Source organism: Triturus cristatus, chromosome 2_1 (genome assembly GCF_964204655.1).
Source record: "Triturus cristatus chromosome 2_1, aTriCri1.1, whole genome shotgun sequence".
Lineage (NCBI taxonomy): Eukaryota > Metazoa > Chordata > Amphibia > Caudata > Salamandridae > Triturus > Triturus cristatus.
The window spans coordinates 1,133,644,242-1,133,658,478 of record NC_140581.1 but is presented as its reverse complement, the minus strand read 5'-3'; the positions used below and the strand labels follow the sequence as shown (position 1 = coordinate 1,133,658,478).

Here is a 14,237-nt window from a genome sequence, read left to right as displayed (position 1 = left end):
ATCGGTTAGCAGAACGGGGAGGATGGGTGGGGCGGTAAGGAATCTAACTAACTAATGTTTCTTACAGATATATCGTTACCGAAGGTAAGTAACTTATGCAACTGAAAGAAACACGTTGGTTAGATTCCTTACCTTAGAATAGACACCCCAGCAATACCAACCCCGGTGGTGGGCCTGCGAACCAAGATCACACCAGGAAGTCCTTGAGGACGGAACGGCCAAAGATACCATCCCTCCGGACTTGGCTGTCCAGGCAGTAATGCTTGGCAAACATGTGCAGCGAGGCCCACGTAGCTGCCTGACAAATGTTCTGCAAAGGGACTACCTGCCCCAAGGCAGTAGTAGCGTCTGTGGCCCGAGTGGAATGGGCACGCAGCCCCACAGGAGGATCCTTTTTAGCCAAGGAATAACAGACCTTAAAGCACAAAACGACCCACTGAGAGATGGTTCGCTTGTGCACCGCCCGTCCCTTCTTAGCGCCAACGTAGCCAACAAAAAGAGTTGGTTGTCCACCGAAACTGTTTTGTGCGGTCCAGACAAAAGGAGAGCACACGTTTTGGGTCCAGATGGTGGAACCTCTCTTCCTCTTTCGAGGGATCTGGAGGTGGAAAGAAGGTGGGCAAGGTAATGTACTGCCCGATGTGAAAGGCAGTAACCACCTTAGGAAGAAAAGAAGGACGAGTCCTCAGGACAACCTTGTCCGGATGGACAGAAAGGAAAGGAGGTTTAGATGAAAGAGCCTGGAGCTCCCTCACTCTTCTGGCAGAGATGATGGCAACCAGGAAAGCGGTCTTAAGAGTCAGAAGACGGAGAGGGCAATTATGAAGTGGCTCAAAGGGAGCGCACATCAGGAAAGTAAGAACCAGATTGAAGTCCTACTGAGGCATCACGAAAGTCACTGGAGGAAACATGTGCGTGATGCCTTTCAAGAATCTATTGACAACAGGGGACTTGAAGAGGGAAGGCTGATCAGGAAGCCTCAAGAAGTCTGAAACAGCTGAAAGATATCCCTTGATGGTGCCCAGAGCAGAGCCCTGCTGCGCCAGGGAAAGAAGAAAGAGGAGAACCTCAGAAAGAGTGGCGGAAAGGGGATCCACAGTCTTTGCTCTGTACCATGCCACAAACTTGTTCCACCTGCAGGCGTATACCGTCTTTGTGGAGGGACGCCTGGCTGCCAGAATAACATCACAGACTTCAGGAGGCAAGTCAAAAGGCATCAACTGTCGCCGCTAAATCTCCACGCATGGAGGTGGAGGCTGGGCAGGTTCGGGGGAGGACCGTCCCCTGGTGCTGCGACAGAAGGTCCTCCTGAAGAGGCAGTCGAATCGGGGGATCGATTGACAGACTGAGTAGCTCGGGATACCAGTACCTTTGTGCCCAATCCTGAGCCACAAGGATGACTTGGGCCCAGTCGTGCCTGATCTTCTTCAGCACTCTGGGCAGAAGTGGTATAGGCAGAAAGGCGTATAACAGACCACAACTCCACCCGTGACGAAAAGCGTCTCCGAGCGAGTGCCGCCTTGGAAATTCCAACGAGCAGAACTGATGACATTGCGTGTTCTCTTCGGTGGCGAACAGATCTAACCAAGGCTCTCCCCACTGCCGAAAGAGGCCTTGCACCACGTCCGAGTTCAGACACCACTCGTGATCCATCATGCACCGACGGCTGAGTTCGTCCGCCCTGGAGTTCAGACAACCCGCCAGGTGTTGAACCACCAGGGCGATGCCCTGATGTTCCAGCCATGTCCAGAGACGCAGAGCTTCTTGACAGAGGGTCCACAACCCCACCCCGCCCTGTTGTTGCAATACCACATGGCGGTGGTGCTGTCCGTGAACACCTGCACTACACTTCCCCGGACAGAGGGAAGGAATGCCTTCAGTGCAAGTCGGAACGCCCACAGCTCCAGAAGGTTGATATGGAGCCGGGACTCCGCCGGAGACCAGAGGCCTCTGATCTCCGCCTCTCCCATGTGGCCCCCCCATCCCAGGAGGGACGCATCAGTCACCACTGTGTGCTAAGGTTGGGGTAGGGAGAGGGATCTGCCGCTGACCCAATCGCGGTCCGCGAGCCACCACTGCAACGGTCTTGCAGTGCCCTCCGAGATCAGGACGTGGTCGGACAGGTTGCCCTGATGTTGAGCCACCTGGAACTTCAGGTCCCACTGCAGAGCCCGCATCCGCCACCTGGCGTGATTCACCAGCAGGATGCAGGAGGCCATCAGACCCAGCAGCCATATGGCCAACCTGACCGAAACTCGGGATAAAGGCTGAAAGATTGGAATCAGAGCCTGAATATCCTGAACCCGCTGTTCCGGAGGATAAACCCAAAACGGCCCCGAGTCCAGAACCGCTCCGATGAAGAGGAGCTTCTGGGAGGGACTCCGATGTAACTTCGGCTTGGTGATGGAGAACCCCAGCGAGTGCAGGAGGTCGGCCGTAGTCTGGAGGTGGGAGACGACTTCTTGGGGCGAGCCCGCCTTCAACAACCAGTCGTCGAGATAGGAGAAGACTGGAATCCCTAATCTGCACAGATGAGCTGCGACCACCACCATCACTTTCGTGACCACCCGAGGGGCACTGGTAAGGCCAAAGGGGAGCACGGTGAACTGAAAGTGCTCGTGGCTCACCGTGAACCGCAGGTAACGCCGGTGGGCCGGCAGAACGGGAATATGGAAATAAGCGTCCTGCAGGTCCAACGCCACCATCCAGTCTCCAGGGCAGCCAAAACCTGAGCTAACGTCAGCATCTTGAATTTCTCCTTCCGGAGGAAGACTTTGACGCTCCTGAGGTCCAAGGTAGGGCGTAGGCCCCCTTTGCCCTTCTTGGGAACCAGAAAGTAGTGGGAGTAACAACCCCGTCCTACTTCTGGGCCAGGAACGCGCTCGATGGTCCCCTTGGCCAGAAGGGCCATAACTTTCTCCTGCTGAAGCTGCAAGTGATCCCCCGACATGCAGTGGTACTGTGGTGGCATGGCTGGAGGGGTCGTCTCGAAGGGGAGGGAGTAGCCCCTTCGGACGATTTGCAGCACCCACCTGTCCCAAGTGATGGAACGCCAGTGGAGCAGGTGATGGCGAACTCTGCCTCCCACTGGCGTGGAATGGGCCTGAAAGTTTGGACTAGGAAGGCTTTGAGGCAGATGCTGCAGGGGCGGATGTGGACTGACCGACTCTCCACGGCGGAATCCGCGTCCGCGTTGAGGGTTCTGCGGCCCGTGGCTGGACGAATGTGTGGGGGTGCCCCTTCCTTGGCCACGAAAGGGGCAAAAAGCAGAAGACTGCTGGCGCTGGGCCGAAAGGCCCAAGGACTTGGCCGTAGCCCCGGAGTCCTTAAAGCGCTCCAGCTTTGTCGCCAAAAAGGCGACAGCCATCAAAGCGCATGTCCATGAGAGTGCTCTGGACATCCCCTGAAAAATGTGTGGATCTCAGCCAGGCATGACGACGAATCGCCATCGTCGTTGCAATCGCTCTACCCAGCGAGTCCGTGGTGTCAAGTCCACACCGAATGGAATACCGTGCTGCATCTTGCCCCTCAGCAAGAGCCTAGGCGAGCCGTGTCCTGGCTACTGGACACTGGGGCAGCACTTCTGCCACCGTATCCCACAGAGAGTGGGTGTAACGGTCCAAAAGGCATGCAGAATTAATGGACCGCAACCTAAGGCTGAGTGAGGAAAACAGTTTCTTACCAAACCATCCTTTTGGATTCCCGGTCCGTAGGAGCGGACGGAAAGGCGGTGTGGGACGTTGATGCCTGGATAACCAGACTCTCAGAGGTGGGGTGCACGGACAAAAAGCAGGGGTCGCCCGGAGCTGGGCGGTGGCACCGGGCCACGTTCTGATCCACAGGAGAGACTGTGGTGGGCTTGGACCAAGTGCCCATCAGAACGTCAGTGAGGGCCTCATTAAACTGCAGCAGAGGCTCCGAAGAGCTTACTGGAGGTTGAAGCACCTCAGAGAGGAGGTTAGTTCTCACGGCCGCAGCAGGGAGGACAAGGCGCAAGGCCTTGGCTGCCTTGCTCAGCACCACGGCATAAGTAGCACCCTCCTCCGTAGCCACTGAAGGAGGAGAGATAAAACCACTGTCAGGCGAAGTGTCTAGACCACTGGCCTCCCCTAGCTCATCTGTCCAGTCCTAACTTAACTGGCTCTGCTGTGCCGCCAGAGGGTCCTCAGACCCCTCCCAGTCCTCCCCTTCATCCGTGTCCTGATAAACAGGCGGAAATGACGGAGACGGGTCATAGGTGAATTCCCCACCCATCGACGCTGGAGACGGCGCCGCTCTGATGCCGGACTGGGGCTGAAACCGGGGGCGGCGGCGTCCGAGGACGGCGCCGGGAGCGACACCATGGGGGTCGGCACCAGCAGAGGAGTCGTGAGGTCAACTGACGTCGACCAAGATCCAGGCCTTGATCCCACGGGGGCCTGCGGCGTCGTAACCGAAGTCGTCGACGGCGCCGGGGCCTAAGCCGCCGTCTCGCTAGGACCCCCAGTCGGACCTGAGGGGCCCGAATGAGCGCCGGCAGGCCTCGACCGCGGGAAGAGAGTCCTCATGGCCACAAGGAAGTCTAGAATCTCGCCCGGAGTCGCATTAAGCCCAGGGACCGGAGGGTGTGGGGCCAGATGGGGCTCCGGCGGAGCCGCACGGGTGGTGCCACTCAAACCCTCGGCCGAGTCGCGCGACCGGCGAGGGGAGTCGGAAGAGCGATGTCGCTTCTTCGACTTTTTGCTGTGCCTCGACTTGCCTGAATGCGAGGACTTGGAACCCGATGAGCAGTGAGGACCGCGGCTCCGACTGCCGGATCTCGAGGAGCTTGCAGGACCGCTCCCGCCTAGCTTTCGACGTCAAGGCCCGGCAGTTGGGGCACGACTTGTCATCGTGGTCGGCCCCGAGTCAGTAGAGAGACCGGCGGTGGGGGTCGGTAACCGACATCAGGCGGTGACAGTCGTCACACGGCTTGAACCCAGGCATCCCTACTGGCACCAGGAGTCGAAGTCGACTCGAAAGAATAGACCAAGATAGTCTAAAAAGTTAGTCAAAAAATCACTAAGGCTACGCTTCTTCCCGGATCTGCGCTTGCTGGCGCGGAAAAAAGAAGAACTGACATCAGTGCACGAGGGCAGCGTCTAAGTACTCCAGCGACGTCATCCCGGCGATCACAACGCCTACGACGGACCCGGAGCCGCAGACGACGCCTACCGATGCGCAGGGGTACTGCTGACGAAAAATCTTTCAGGATCCAGTCTGATGCCTGGGGATATTCTAAGGTAAGGAATCTAACTAACGTGTTTCTTTCAGATCTGTTGGTTGTGGAGTGTTCTACGCTGAGGTTTAGTTTGGTAGCACCTCTTACCAAAGCATCTTGGAAAGTAAGGATATCATCTACAAGAGATACCATAGCTGGTGAATGAGGTGGAGAAGTTTGTGCATAAGAGGAATTTGCAGGAGTCAGAATATGGTGACCTTGATCATGATCTAGAGCATGAAAAGACATAGTCCTTCTGTTTAAAGGGAGTTCTGGGTGGTGGTGTCCGAACAGGTGAAGGAGTTTACATTTTCTAATGGGAGACACGAAAGTAGCTTTGGAGGCCCTTCCAACTGGTGAAAGATCTAAGGGCTGTAATAGTGCCTGCAAAGGGTCATCTGAAGATATTATAGGAGTCAGTGGGGAATCTGGCTGAGTCACCGAAGCATCAGATGCTTGAGAAGCTGAAAAAGGGCAGAAGGAGAGCCAGACCAGTCTGGGCATGAAGAAAGCCAGACTTTGGAAATCCTCAGCATCGAAATAGATGGGATCGACGTCGCACAAGCCTTTTCTGCCGGTAATGGTGTTTGCAGCAGCAACAACAGATGCCTTTTCGACATCATATGGTATGATTTCGACATCGATTGACTGTGTGACCGTGGCGAAGTTGGTGGCGATGTGGTCTTCAACATCAACTGCAGTCTTGAAGTCGATTTAGACGCCACACGGTGATAATGTGTCAATGTCTAACCTTCTTTCTAAGGAGAGCATGTCAGCGCTGAAACCCTCAATGGCAACGTCGGTGGTCTTGACGTCAACGATCAGTGTTGATGAGAGTGATGTTAATGATGATGTCTGGGAGGAGATTTTCTGTATATTTCCCTCTGTGGGAGTCTTTACCAGATTTGTGTGTTTTCTCAGACGAAGGACGAGATGAAGCTCTTTCAACTCTTTTTCTTTTCCTCTGCTCTCATGTCTTGCATCAGGCCTCCTAGTCTGATGCCCTCCCTGTCTTTATGAAGAGTCCTTTTTGACATTTCCTTGCAAATGTCACACCCTTTTGTCTGATGTGATGGCCATAGGAAAACCACACACACTTTACTGCATCTAAATTGCCTTCTTTATTCCACATGGAGGGCAGTTGGTAAATAAAGAAAGCATTCCGACAGGGACTACATGTCAGTATAAAGGAACATTGGTTTTACTCAACTAAAGGGATGTTAAAATGTTGAGTAAAAGTGGTTTGAAAAAATGCTACAGATAGAAACAATTGCATCAAAGATGTGAAGAAATCTCAGATACCAGCTAGCTCACCGAAAACCGGATGACCGGGCTCAGGCGGCGGCAATGGAATGGGAGGTGTTGGTACAGGCCCTGCGGGATAGCCTAGCCAGTGGGGAGGAAGATGAGAACTCTGAAGATGCAGCAGACGAAGTCGCGCCATTAGCTCCCCTGCCAAACACACACGATTAGGGAATAATGGATCTTTCCTGCTACCCACCACACATGCTATTTGTTCCTGACTAGGCGCAATGGGGGGGGGGCACTAGGGAGGGGGGGGGGCACCAGGGAGGGGGGGGGGGCTGAGGGTGAGGGTGAGCTTACAAGTTTGAGGTTTTCTGGAAGTAGACTGTAAGTTCTGTGCGTACCTGGGGGAGCGAGGGGACAGCGATCAAAAGCGGGCAGCGGGTCTCCCCACCGGAAGTTCGTTCCTGATAGTATTGTATCAATGTGCCATACGACTAAGTGATGCCGCCCGGCCTCCGGGATGTGGGCAGTACGGCTGTGTATGTTGCACGGATTAACGGTTAAGGGGAGGACGGGAAACCTGCATTACTGACATGCACCCTGGTTACTGTACGATATACTTGGTCCTGCAATAAAAATGGTTTGACTAAAAAAAAAGATCAAAGATGTGAAGAAACACCTGACCTGAGGCAAACAGCCACTAGAAAGTATTGTGGGAAGGGGGTGCTTCTCAGGTTCTTAAACGAGCAGGCTCCTTTGTTCACCAGTGTTAGCCTATCAGGTTGCATTTTCTCCTCATGCTTTTTGCATAAAATGTAGCTTTTTTCCATGACAAATGATGTACATTAAAAAGCTACCCAGTGACTTCAACAACTTTCTCCAGCATTCAAAAAGAAAATGGCATCACTGACAAACGACAATGCGACTCTATAGAAAATGAATTTGAATGATGAACATCAATGATTATTTCTCCAAAGTTTATATATGTTAAAGGTATTCCGGGATCAGCACAGGCAGCTGGGAATCATTCAATGTTTATGACCATCAATGAAGATCCTACAATACAGAACTTTTTTTTAAGCTATCCCAGACCGCTGAAGGCACAGGGGCTGCTTACATTTTCTTTTTCACATGCTGGGAATGACATTGGTGGACGCATGCAGTGGTCCACACACTATCAGTCAAAAAATAGAAGTCATACTAAAGGAACATCTTCGACTTTGTGAATCAGATACCACCTCAAAATAGGTATCTGTTCAATGGTTTGCAACTCCACCTGTGGCCTCAAATCAGACATTACATGCCCCTTCTTAGCGATTGAGATTGGGGTGCAAAAGGCACTTTGTGAGTCCGAAAGACTTTACCCAAAAGCAAAGTGCCATTACTGCATTGCGACTCCTGATTTTGCAGTCTCAAAACCTGTGATGCTGCAAATCGCAAACTCTACAACTGCAAAATCAGTTCATATATCAGGATTTTAGTCTCATGTCTGTTCCATGGACTGACTAAATTCAAATGTGAAAATCAAGGAGCATTGGGTGAATCACATTATATTCCTCAATAACCATGGGAAAATATAAAGAATTGGAACATTGCTGTTTGACTCACCCAAGTATCCAATCAGAGCTGCACCGATGGTTCGTGCAGGGCCATTTAAATGTCCTGCAGAGTTGTGCAGCAGTTTCACAGGGGTGGCGTTCTCATGTGAGGAAATGGCAAGCTGAATCCAAAAAGAACAAAACAAACCCGGATAAGGACAGGTGTTGTTAGAGCAGCTATGTTTCAAATACAAAAAATACAGAAGGAAAGCATTGTGCAACACAATTAACTTTTAGAATTTGACAAATGCATAGCAATTTGTAATTTAGAAAATGTATCAGTTAGAAATTTGATGACAGCTCCAACGTTTTTCGGTGTCGGAGAGCTATGTATACTAAGTGTGGCTTTCCACACTCTTTGCCATCTGACTGTTAAGAAAATTTCCTTCAATGTTTTCACAATTTTGTTTTTTGCACATTTGCCTCCCAATAATGTCTATGCTATAAACTAAAAAGCCTGTAGCACTATTTCTAGGGCTGCTTTCTGACCAGCATGCATAACAATTAGTCAAGTATGTAGTTCCCCTGCGAACTATTGCGCAAGGGTCAATTATTTTGTGGTAATCCCCATGTAGTAAACTGACGAGAATTTTTACAGAACTGGCCTTTCTGAGAGCAGGAAATCTCATGTGCATGTGACATTTTTCCCTTTGCATAACAGCAGACAAAAACTAATAGTAAGGCCTATGCCAGTTTGGGATTTGTGGTTATGAAGTAAACAACTGTTTTTGTTTGCTGACTTTATTACAAAGGTCGGGGATTTCACATATCTATCCCAAGTCACATGGTGTTTTCTTTTGTGAGACAGATACACCCAGAAAAGGGACAATGAAAACAAAAAATTACTGTTCCAGCCGCACCACACCTTTCAGAGTAGTCAAAATGAGGATTTGCTTGAGAATCAAACTGTGATCTCCTCCTTGGAACCTCAAAAGGTGCCTTGATATATGTCTGCTTTCTTCTTTCTCCGTGACTGAATAGTTTGATGTATTTTGTTCTCGTCACGCTGTTTGTGTACAGTATGAGGTTCTTTGCTGAAAACTCTTGGTCTGCTTTGGGTACCTCGAAAATATTTTTAAGACTTCTATCAAGTAATTAAATTAAGTTGTCCAATAAGATCAGTACTGCACTGCCGGGACCTCAAGCTCAAAATGTACAGAGGACTGACAGAACGGTTTCAGAAAAGGCTGAAGCTCTCTGGGCCTGAGATTGTCCCAGCACATCTAATGCACTGTCATGTCCCACAATGATGACTCAGCCACACAAAGTAAGGTTTTGGTGTCAGGCCTTTTTGACAGAGAATCATAACACTACACGTCTGCTGTTGCACCTCAAATCACTTTGGGCAGAAATGCACATTCACAGCTGATGGGGTTGTGCTGTCAGCTGCAACTAAGATACGCCAAATCACCCTACATAAATTAGGAAATCTCTGAACAGGACTATTTTTTGTTGCCACAAATTCTTACCAACTCTGTGTGACCTGAAGTGATAACAACAAGAGGTCCCCTGTGAACAAAGGGGGGGGGGGAGAGAGAGAGAGAGAGAGAACCATGGGGGAAAACAAACACAAAAAACAAAACTCTACTCTCCCTCAAATATATAGTAGGGTGTAACTCTTACGGTTTATGAAAATCGATTTAAAGGAGCCAAGATCCTAATGATCAAAAATTATTTATTATTTTTATTTTACATTTCATCACTAATATAACAGACATCGAACAAGAATGACTTAAGACACACATAATGTGACCAATTACATAATGTTTTACTTCAAATATTGATTACATTACATAGTATATACAAATAAGGCCACCCAATCATCACTCATACTAAAATAACATATACATGCATATCAGTCATACCACATTCACTCTCATACACAAGACAACAATACTAAAATCAGAAAGGAGGTTCATTTACAAACAATATAATAATTAAAATTAATTTTGACTAACGGTTTCACCAAGATACAAACAATAACTTACTGCAAAGCACAAAAACCAACACATTGAAAGTGTCTTCTTTCTTGTTCCACTTATAAAACAAAAGTAAAGCGGACACGTGTTTAGGTGAAACGCCAACAATTAGGTGACACCTTCCTCAGGGCGTCAAATGACTAACCACCACAGTAAATACAAGGATAAGAGGGGTGGCAATCTTGCCAATCACCAACATTGACCATGTGCATATTACCAAAAAATGAGACCCAGTATGTGAAAAGACACAAAGGTCAGATGAAGAGATGAGGAAAGGATTATCCATGTGTCCCATTTACATCTCTATATATGTAAATGGGAAACATGGAGAGAATTGCTTGTGATTGGATACAGTTCCCACATACAGACTAATTTATTTGGTTGTTCTAATTGGAGCCTTTTTTGATCCCTAGTTGACCACAAGATTGTCACCCCTCAGATCCCTGTTTTTACTCTGGCGGTTTTGTCAGTCAGTCAGGAGAACTTTATTCGACAACTTAATGTCATAAAAGTAAACATAACATACAATACTGCATTTCATTAATAAAAAAGCCTTCCTGATGTTAGCTGAGTAACCAACTCATAAAAATACAGACTAAAACCTTTTTGAGCAAAACTCAGAGTGCAAATGGACAAAACATATTAAAAAACAAAACTTCTGTTTCTTTCCTATAATCCATCTTGCAAAGCAAATCTTTGCTATACATACAGTACAGAACCATTATATAAAGTGCAATCGGGCATGCTCATATATTAGGATAATCCCCATTTATGACTCATATAGGGCCTCAGGAAAGGAACACATTAAAAACTTTTAGATAAAATTCAAAGTGCAAATTGGCAAACACATTAAAATACAAAACTTCGATTACTTTCCCTATAATCCATCTTAAAGTGCAAAACTTGTGTAAAGTGCGAGGTGCTAGAAGGATATACTCCAGACAGAGTAAACCACAGTCATATTTTTCCTAACGACCATACAGAATACCAGGTCCTGCTCCACATACAGTACAAAAACATAATATAAAATGTAAGTGCAATAGGGCAAACTCGTATGTTAGGTCGATCCCCAAATTTGACACATAATGGGCTTACGAATAAAAACATGTTAAGAACAATAATGACAATTAAAAGACCATTTTTTTCCTACGCCTAGTGGCTCCGGTTAAGAAACTTGCCACCCCAAAACAAACCATAGGGGAAGCTAGCATTTGAAGGTACAGTAAGGCCGGCTTGACTTGCACAAAGTGACAATCTCTGAGCAGTGGTAATATGAATTTCTTAAGTAGGTGGACATAATAGTCACAAAAGTGGACAAAATGAAGAATGTCCTGTTCAGAAAAATTGTCACACTGGCACGGTTTTAGAGTGCCAGATTTATGGAAACCTTGAGGTACAGATAGAAGCCAATGGGCCATATGCAGAGGAAATCTTGTTAAAAGAAAACAATGGAAATGTTTGCCAACGCTTAATAAGTAATCTTCTTTTTGCCGAATCTAGGGATGTGTTTACAGCTGGCTATTAAGGAGTCTCCCAGATTATTTATGTATAATGTGAATAAGAGGGGGGCCAGGATACAACCTTGGCGTACCCCTCTTTTCACATCCCAGGTCAATGTCAGGTCCCCATTGTTATTATATCTAACAGCCACAATGTTGTTCTTGTGGACGGCATATAAAAAGTCCACCAGCTCTGGTTCGAGACCCATGCCACTTAGGATAGACCACAACTTTGATCTGTTAACACAGTCAAAAGCTTGCGTCAAATCCATGAAAGCCAAATGGATTGTTCCTTTTTTAGCAATGGTGTACTTACCTACCACTAAGTGTAAATTTAAACATTGGTCCAGGGTCCCTTTACCAGGCCTAAAGCCATATTGCAAGTCGGAAATGATATTTCGGTCATCCAGCCATGTCGTTAGACGATTTAATATGACTTTTCCCATGATTTTGGCAGCAGAATCCAAAAGTGAGATTGGCCTATAACACATGGGCTCATCCCTATTGCCCTTTTTAAAAATAGGAACGATGACTGCTCTCCCCCAGGATGTTGGATATCCCTGTGAGCACCCGGCATTAAAAACATTAGTTAAAATGCTTGCCCATACATTTGGATCAGCTTTGTATAGATCGGCCGGTACCCCATCGGGGCCTGGGTCCTTTCCGCCGGCTGTAGTTACAATAGCATCATAAACCTCCTCCGGTCTGACATGAAGTAATGTACTGGGTTGCCCACCTTCCCTTAGGTCCTCTACACCTGTCAGATTTGCATCGCTAAAGATATTTCCGAAATGCAGTACCCATTTGTCTGCTGGGACTAGACAGTCGGTATTAGAATTGGGAGTATCAGAGAGAAAGGGGCTATTAACTACCAACCAGAAGTTTGGACTATCTTTCAATATGCTAGCTTGTTGTAAAGCATCCCAGGCTTGTTCTTTTAGCTCCTTCTTCCTGTTATCAACTGCTATTTGATAAGCTTTCCTTTTGTCCCTAATTTCTATTTTATCTCTGGGGATCTTTTTTAGGACTAATATAAGGTCCGTATGTTTTGCTGAACATACTCCATTAAACCATCTTACAGCCTTCGGACGTCTAGGCCCACCTGTGATTGTGAGGTCTGATTGAATCTGTTTTATTAGCTTCTCAAAGGTTTTTAAAATAGAACTATCCTGTGTGTCAGGGTCTAAACAAAACTCAATTTCAGTGGCACAAACTGTGTATAAGTTGGTTAAAAATAATTCTGGAGCTACCCTTGCCCACTTTAGTCTGCGAGCCTGATTTTTAGTACTGATGTTCGTGTTTGTCAAACAGGTAGCCGATTCTCCCACTTTAATGGTAGGAAGTAATATATCAACCGTAAGTGGGTTATGGTCACTAAAGCTTGACCAAGGTGACTAACACATCCTCAGTAAGAGCAACTAATGGAGCAGACATTAAAATGTAATCAATAGTGCTAGCTCTACCATTTCCTACATAAGTAGGTACTGGGACCATATTATCCGACTGTGAGAGACAACATAAGTTTTGATTTGCTGAAATACTCTCAAGGAAATTGCCTAAAGATGTATGCTCAAAATGGTCTAATGAAGAATTAGAATTACCCTGATCCTGGTTTGAAAAACAGTTTAAATGACATTGGTGAATATTAAAATCCCCCAAAACTATTATTTCAAAATAAGCTGACTTAGTCTCCTCATAGTATTCCAGGAAGTTTTTTAAATCTTGCAAATGTTCCAGCTCGTGCCCTCTGGTAAAAGAATTATAAAAGTTTATCACTAACACAGTGGGCCGATCCTTAAAAGACAGTTCCACTGCCGAAACATTCTGAGAATTACAATCAACCAAACAGATCTTACAAGACAGTTTCAATGAAAGCATTACCAATAAACCTCTCGCTCTGCCCATGTTTGATGGAGTGGCACATTTATGAAAAGAGGTGAAACCGTCTAAATAAAAACAATCGTTTACTTCCCAAGTTTCCTGGAGGGCGATGATATGATGTGATGATAGAAAAGTTTCCCTGCATAAATTCCTTCTTTTAGCCCTTATACCCGCTATGTTCCATGAAAGAGCTTTCCCATACTTGGCCCCCATGGTATTTTGCATCTGAAGTGATTCTGGGACTGCTGTGGTTATTTCAGCATGAACCTCAAGCGCTGTTGTTTGTGCGTTTGGGGGTCCTGCTAAATGGGGAGGAACCCTGTTCAAATTTATCACCTTGCTCTAGTCAGTCATTTTCATCCAAGTTTTGGCAATCTGCCAAAGCTTGAAATCTATTATACATTGGCAAGTTATTTCCTATCTTACTTATAACCGCCGGGTTCCCTGACTTTCGTGGTATTTGCCACTGCCCTTGCATAAGACCTCCACGCTCTCTTTGGGGGTAGAAATATTGTAATGGAACTACACTTATTTGAGAATTTAAGTTATTCTGGTATGCACTGTCTATCAAGGTCTTAGCTTTCTCTGGGTCCTTAAAATTAACGACTATGCAATCTCCTACACCAATCTTTTTAGTTTGTTGGCCTATCCACCCCACTCTTCTGGCCATTATAATGTCAGATGATATATACTCGCCACACGTTACATTTTTGGTGCACCAGTGGGTCACTTAATGAATTAAGTCCTGGGTGGTTTCCCTAGTTTCCTGGGAGAGAGGGGGGGACCTCTAGTA

General features: G+C 47.1%; 1 protein-coding gene across 10 annotated transcripts in view; it reads right to left on the bottom strand.

Moving 5' to 3' along the window:
- Positions 1-14,237, bottom strand: part of WDFY3 (WD repeat and FYVE domain containing 3) — a 1,391,721-nt gene that overhangs the window by 726,027 nt on the left and 651,457 nt on the right. For all 10 annotated transcript variants that reach the window (XM_085636566.1, XM_085636564.1, XM_085636563.1 and 7 more), the window contains one exon: positions 8,096-8,207. In XM_085636566.1, the coding sequence (XP_085492692.1) occupies positions 8,096-8,207 (112 nt within the window). The remainder of the gene's footprint in view (positions 1-8,095; positions 8,208-14,237) is intronic.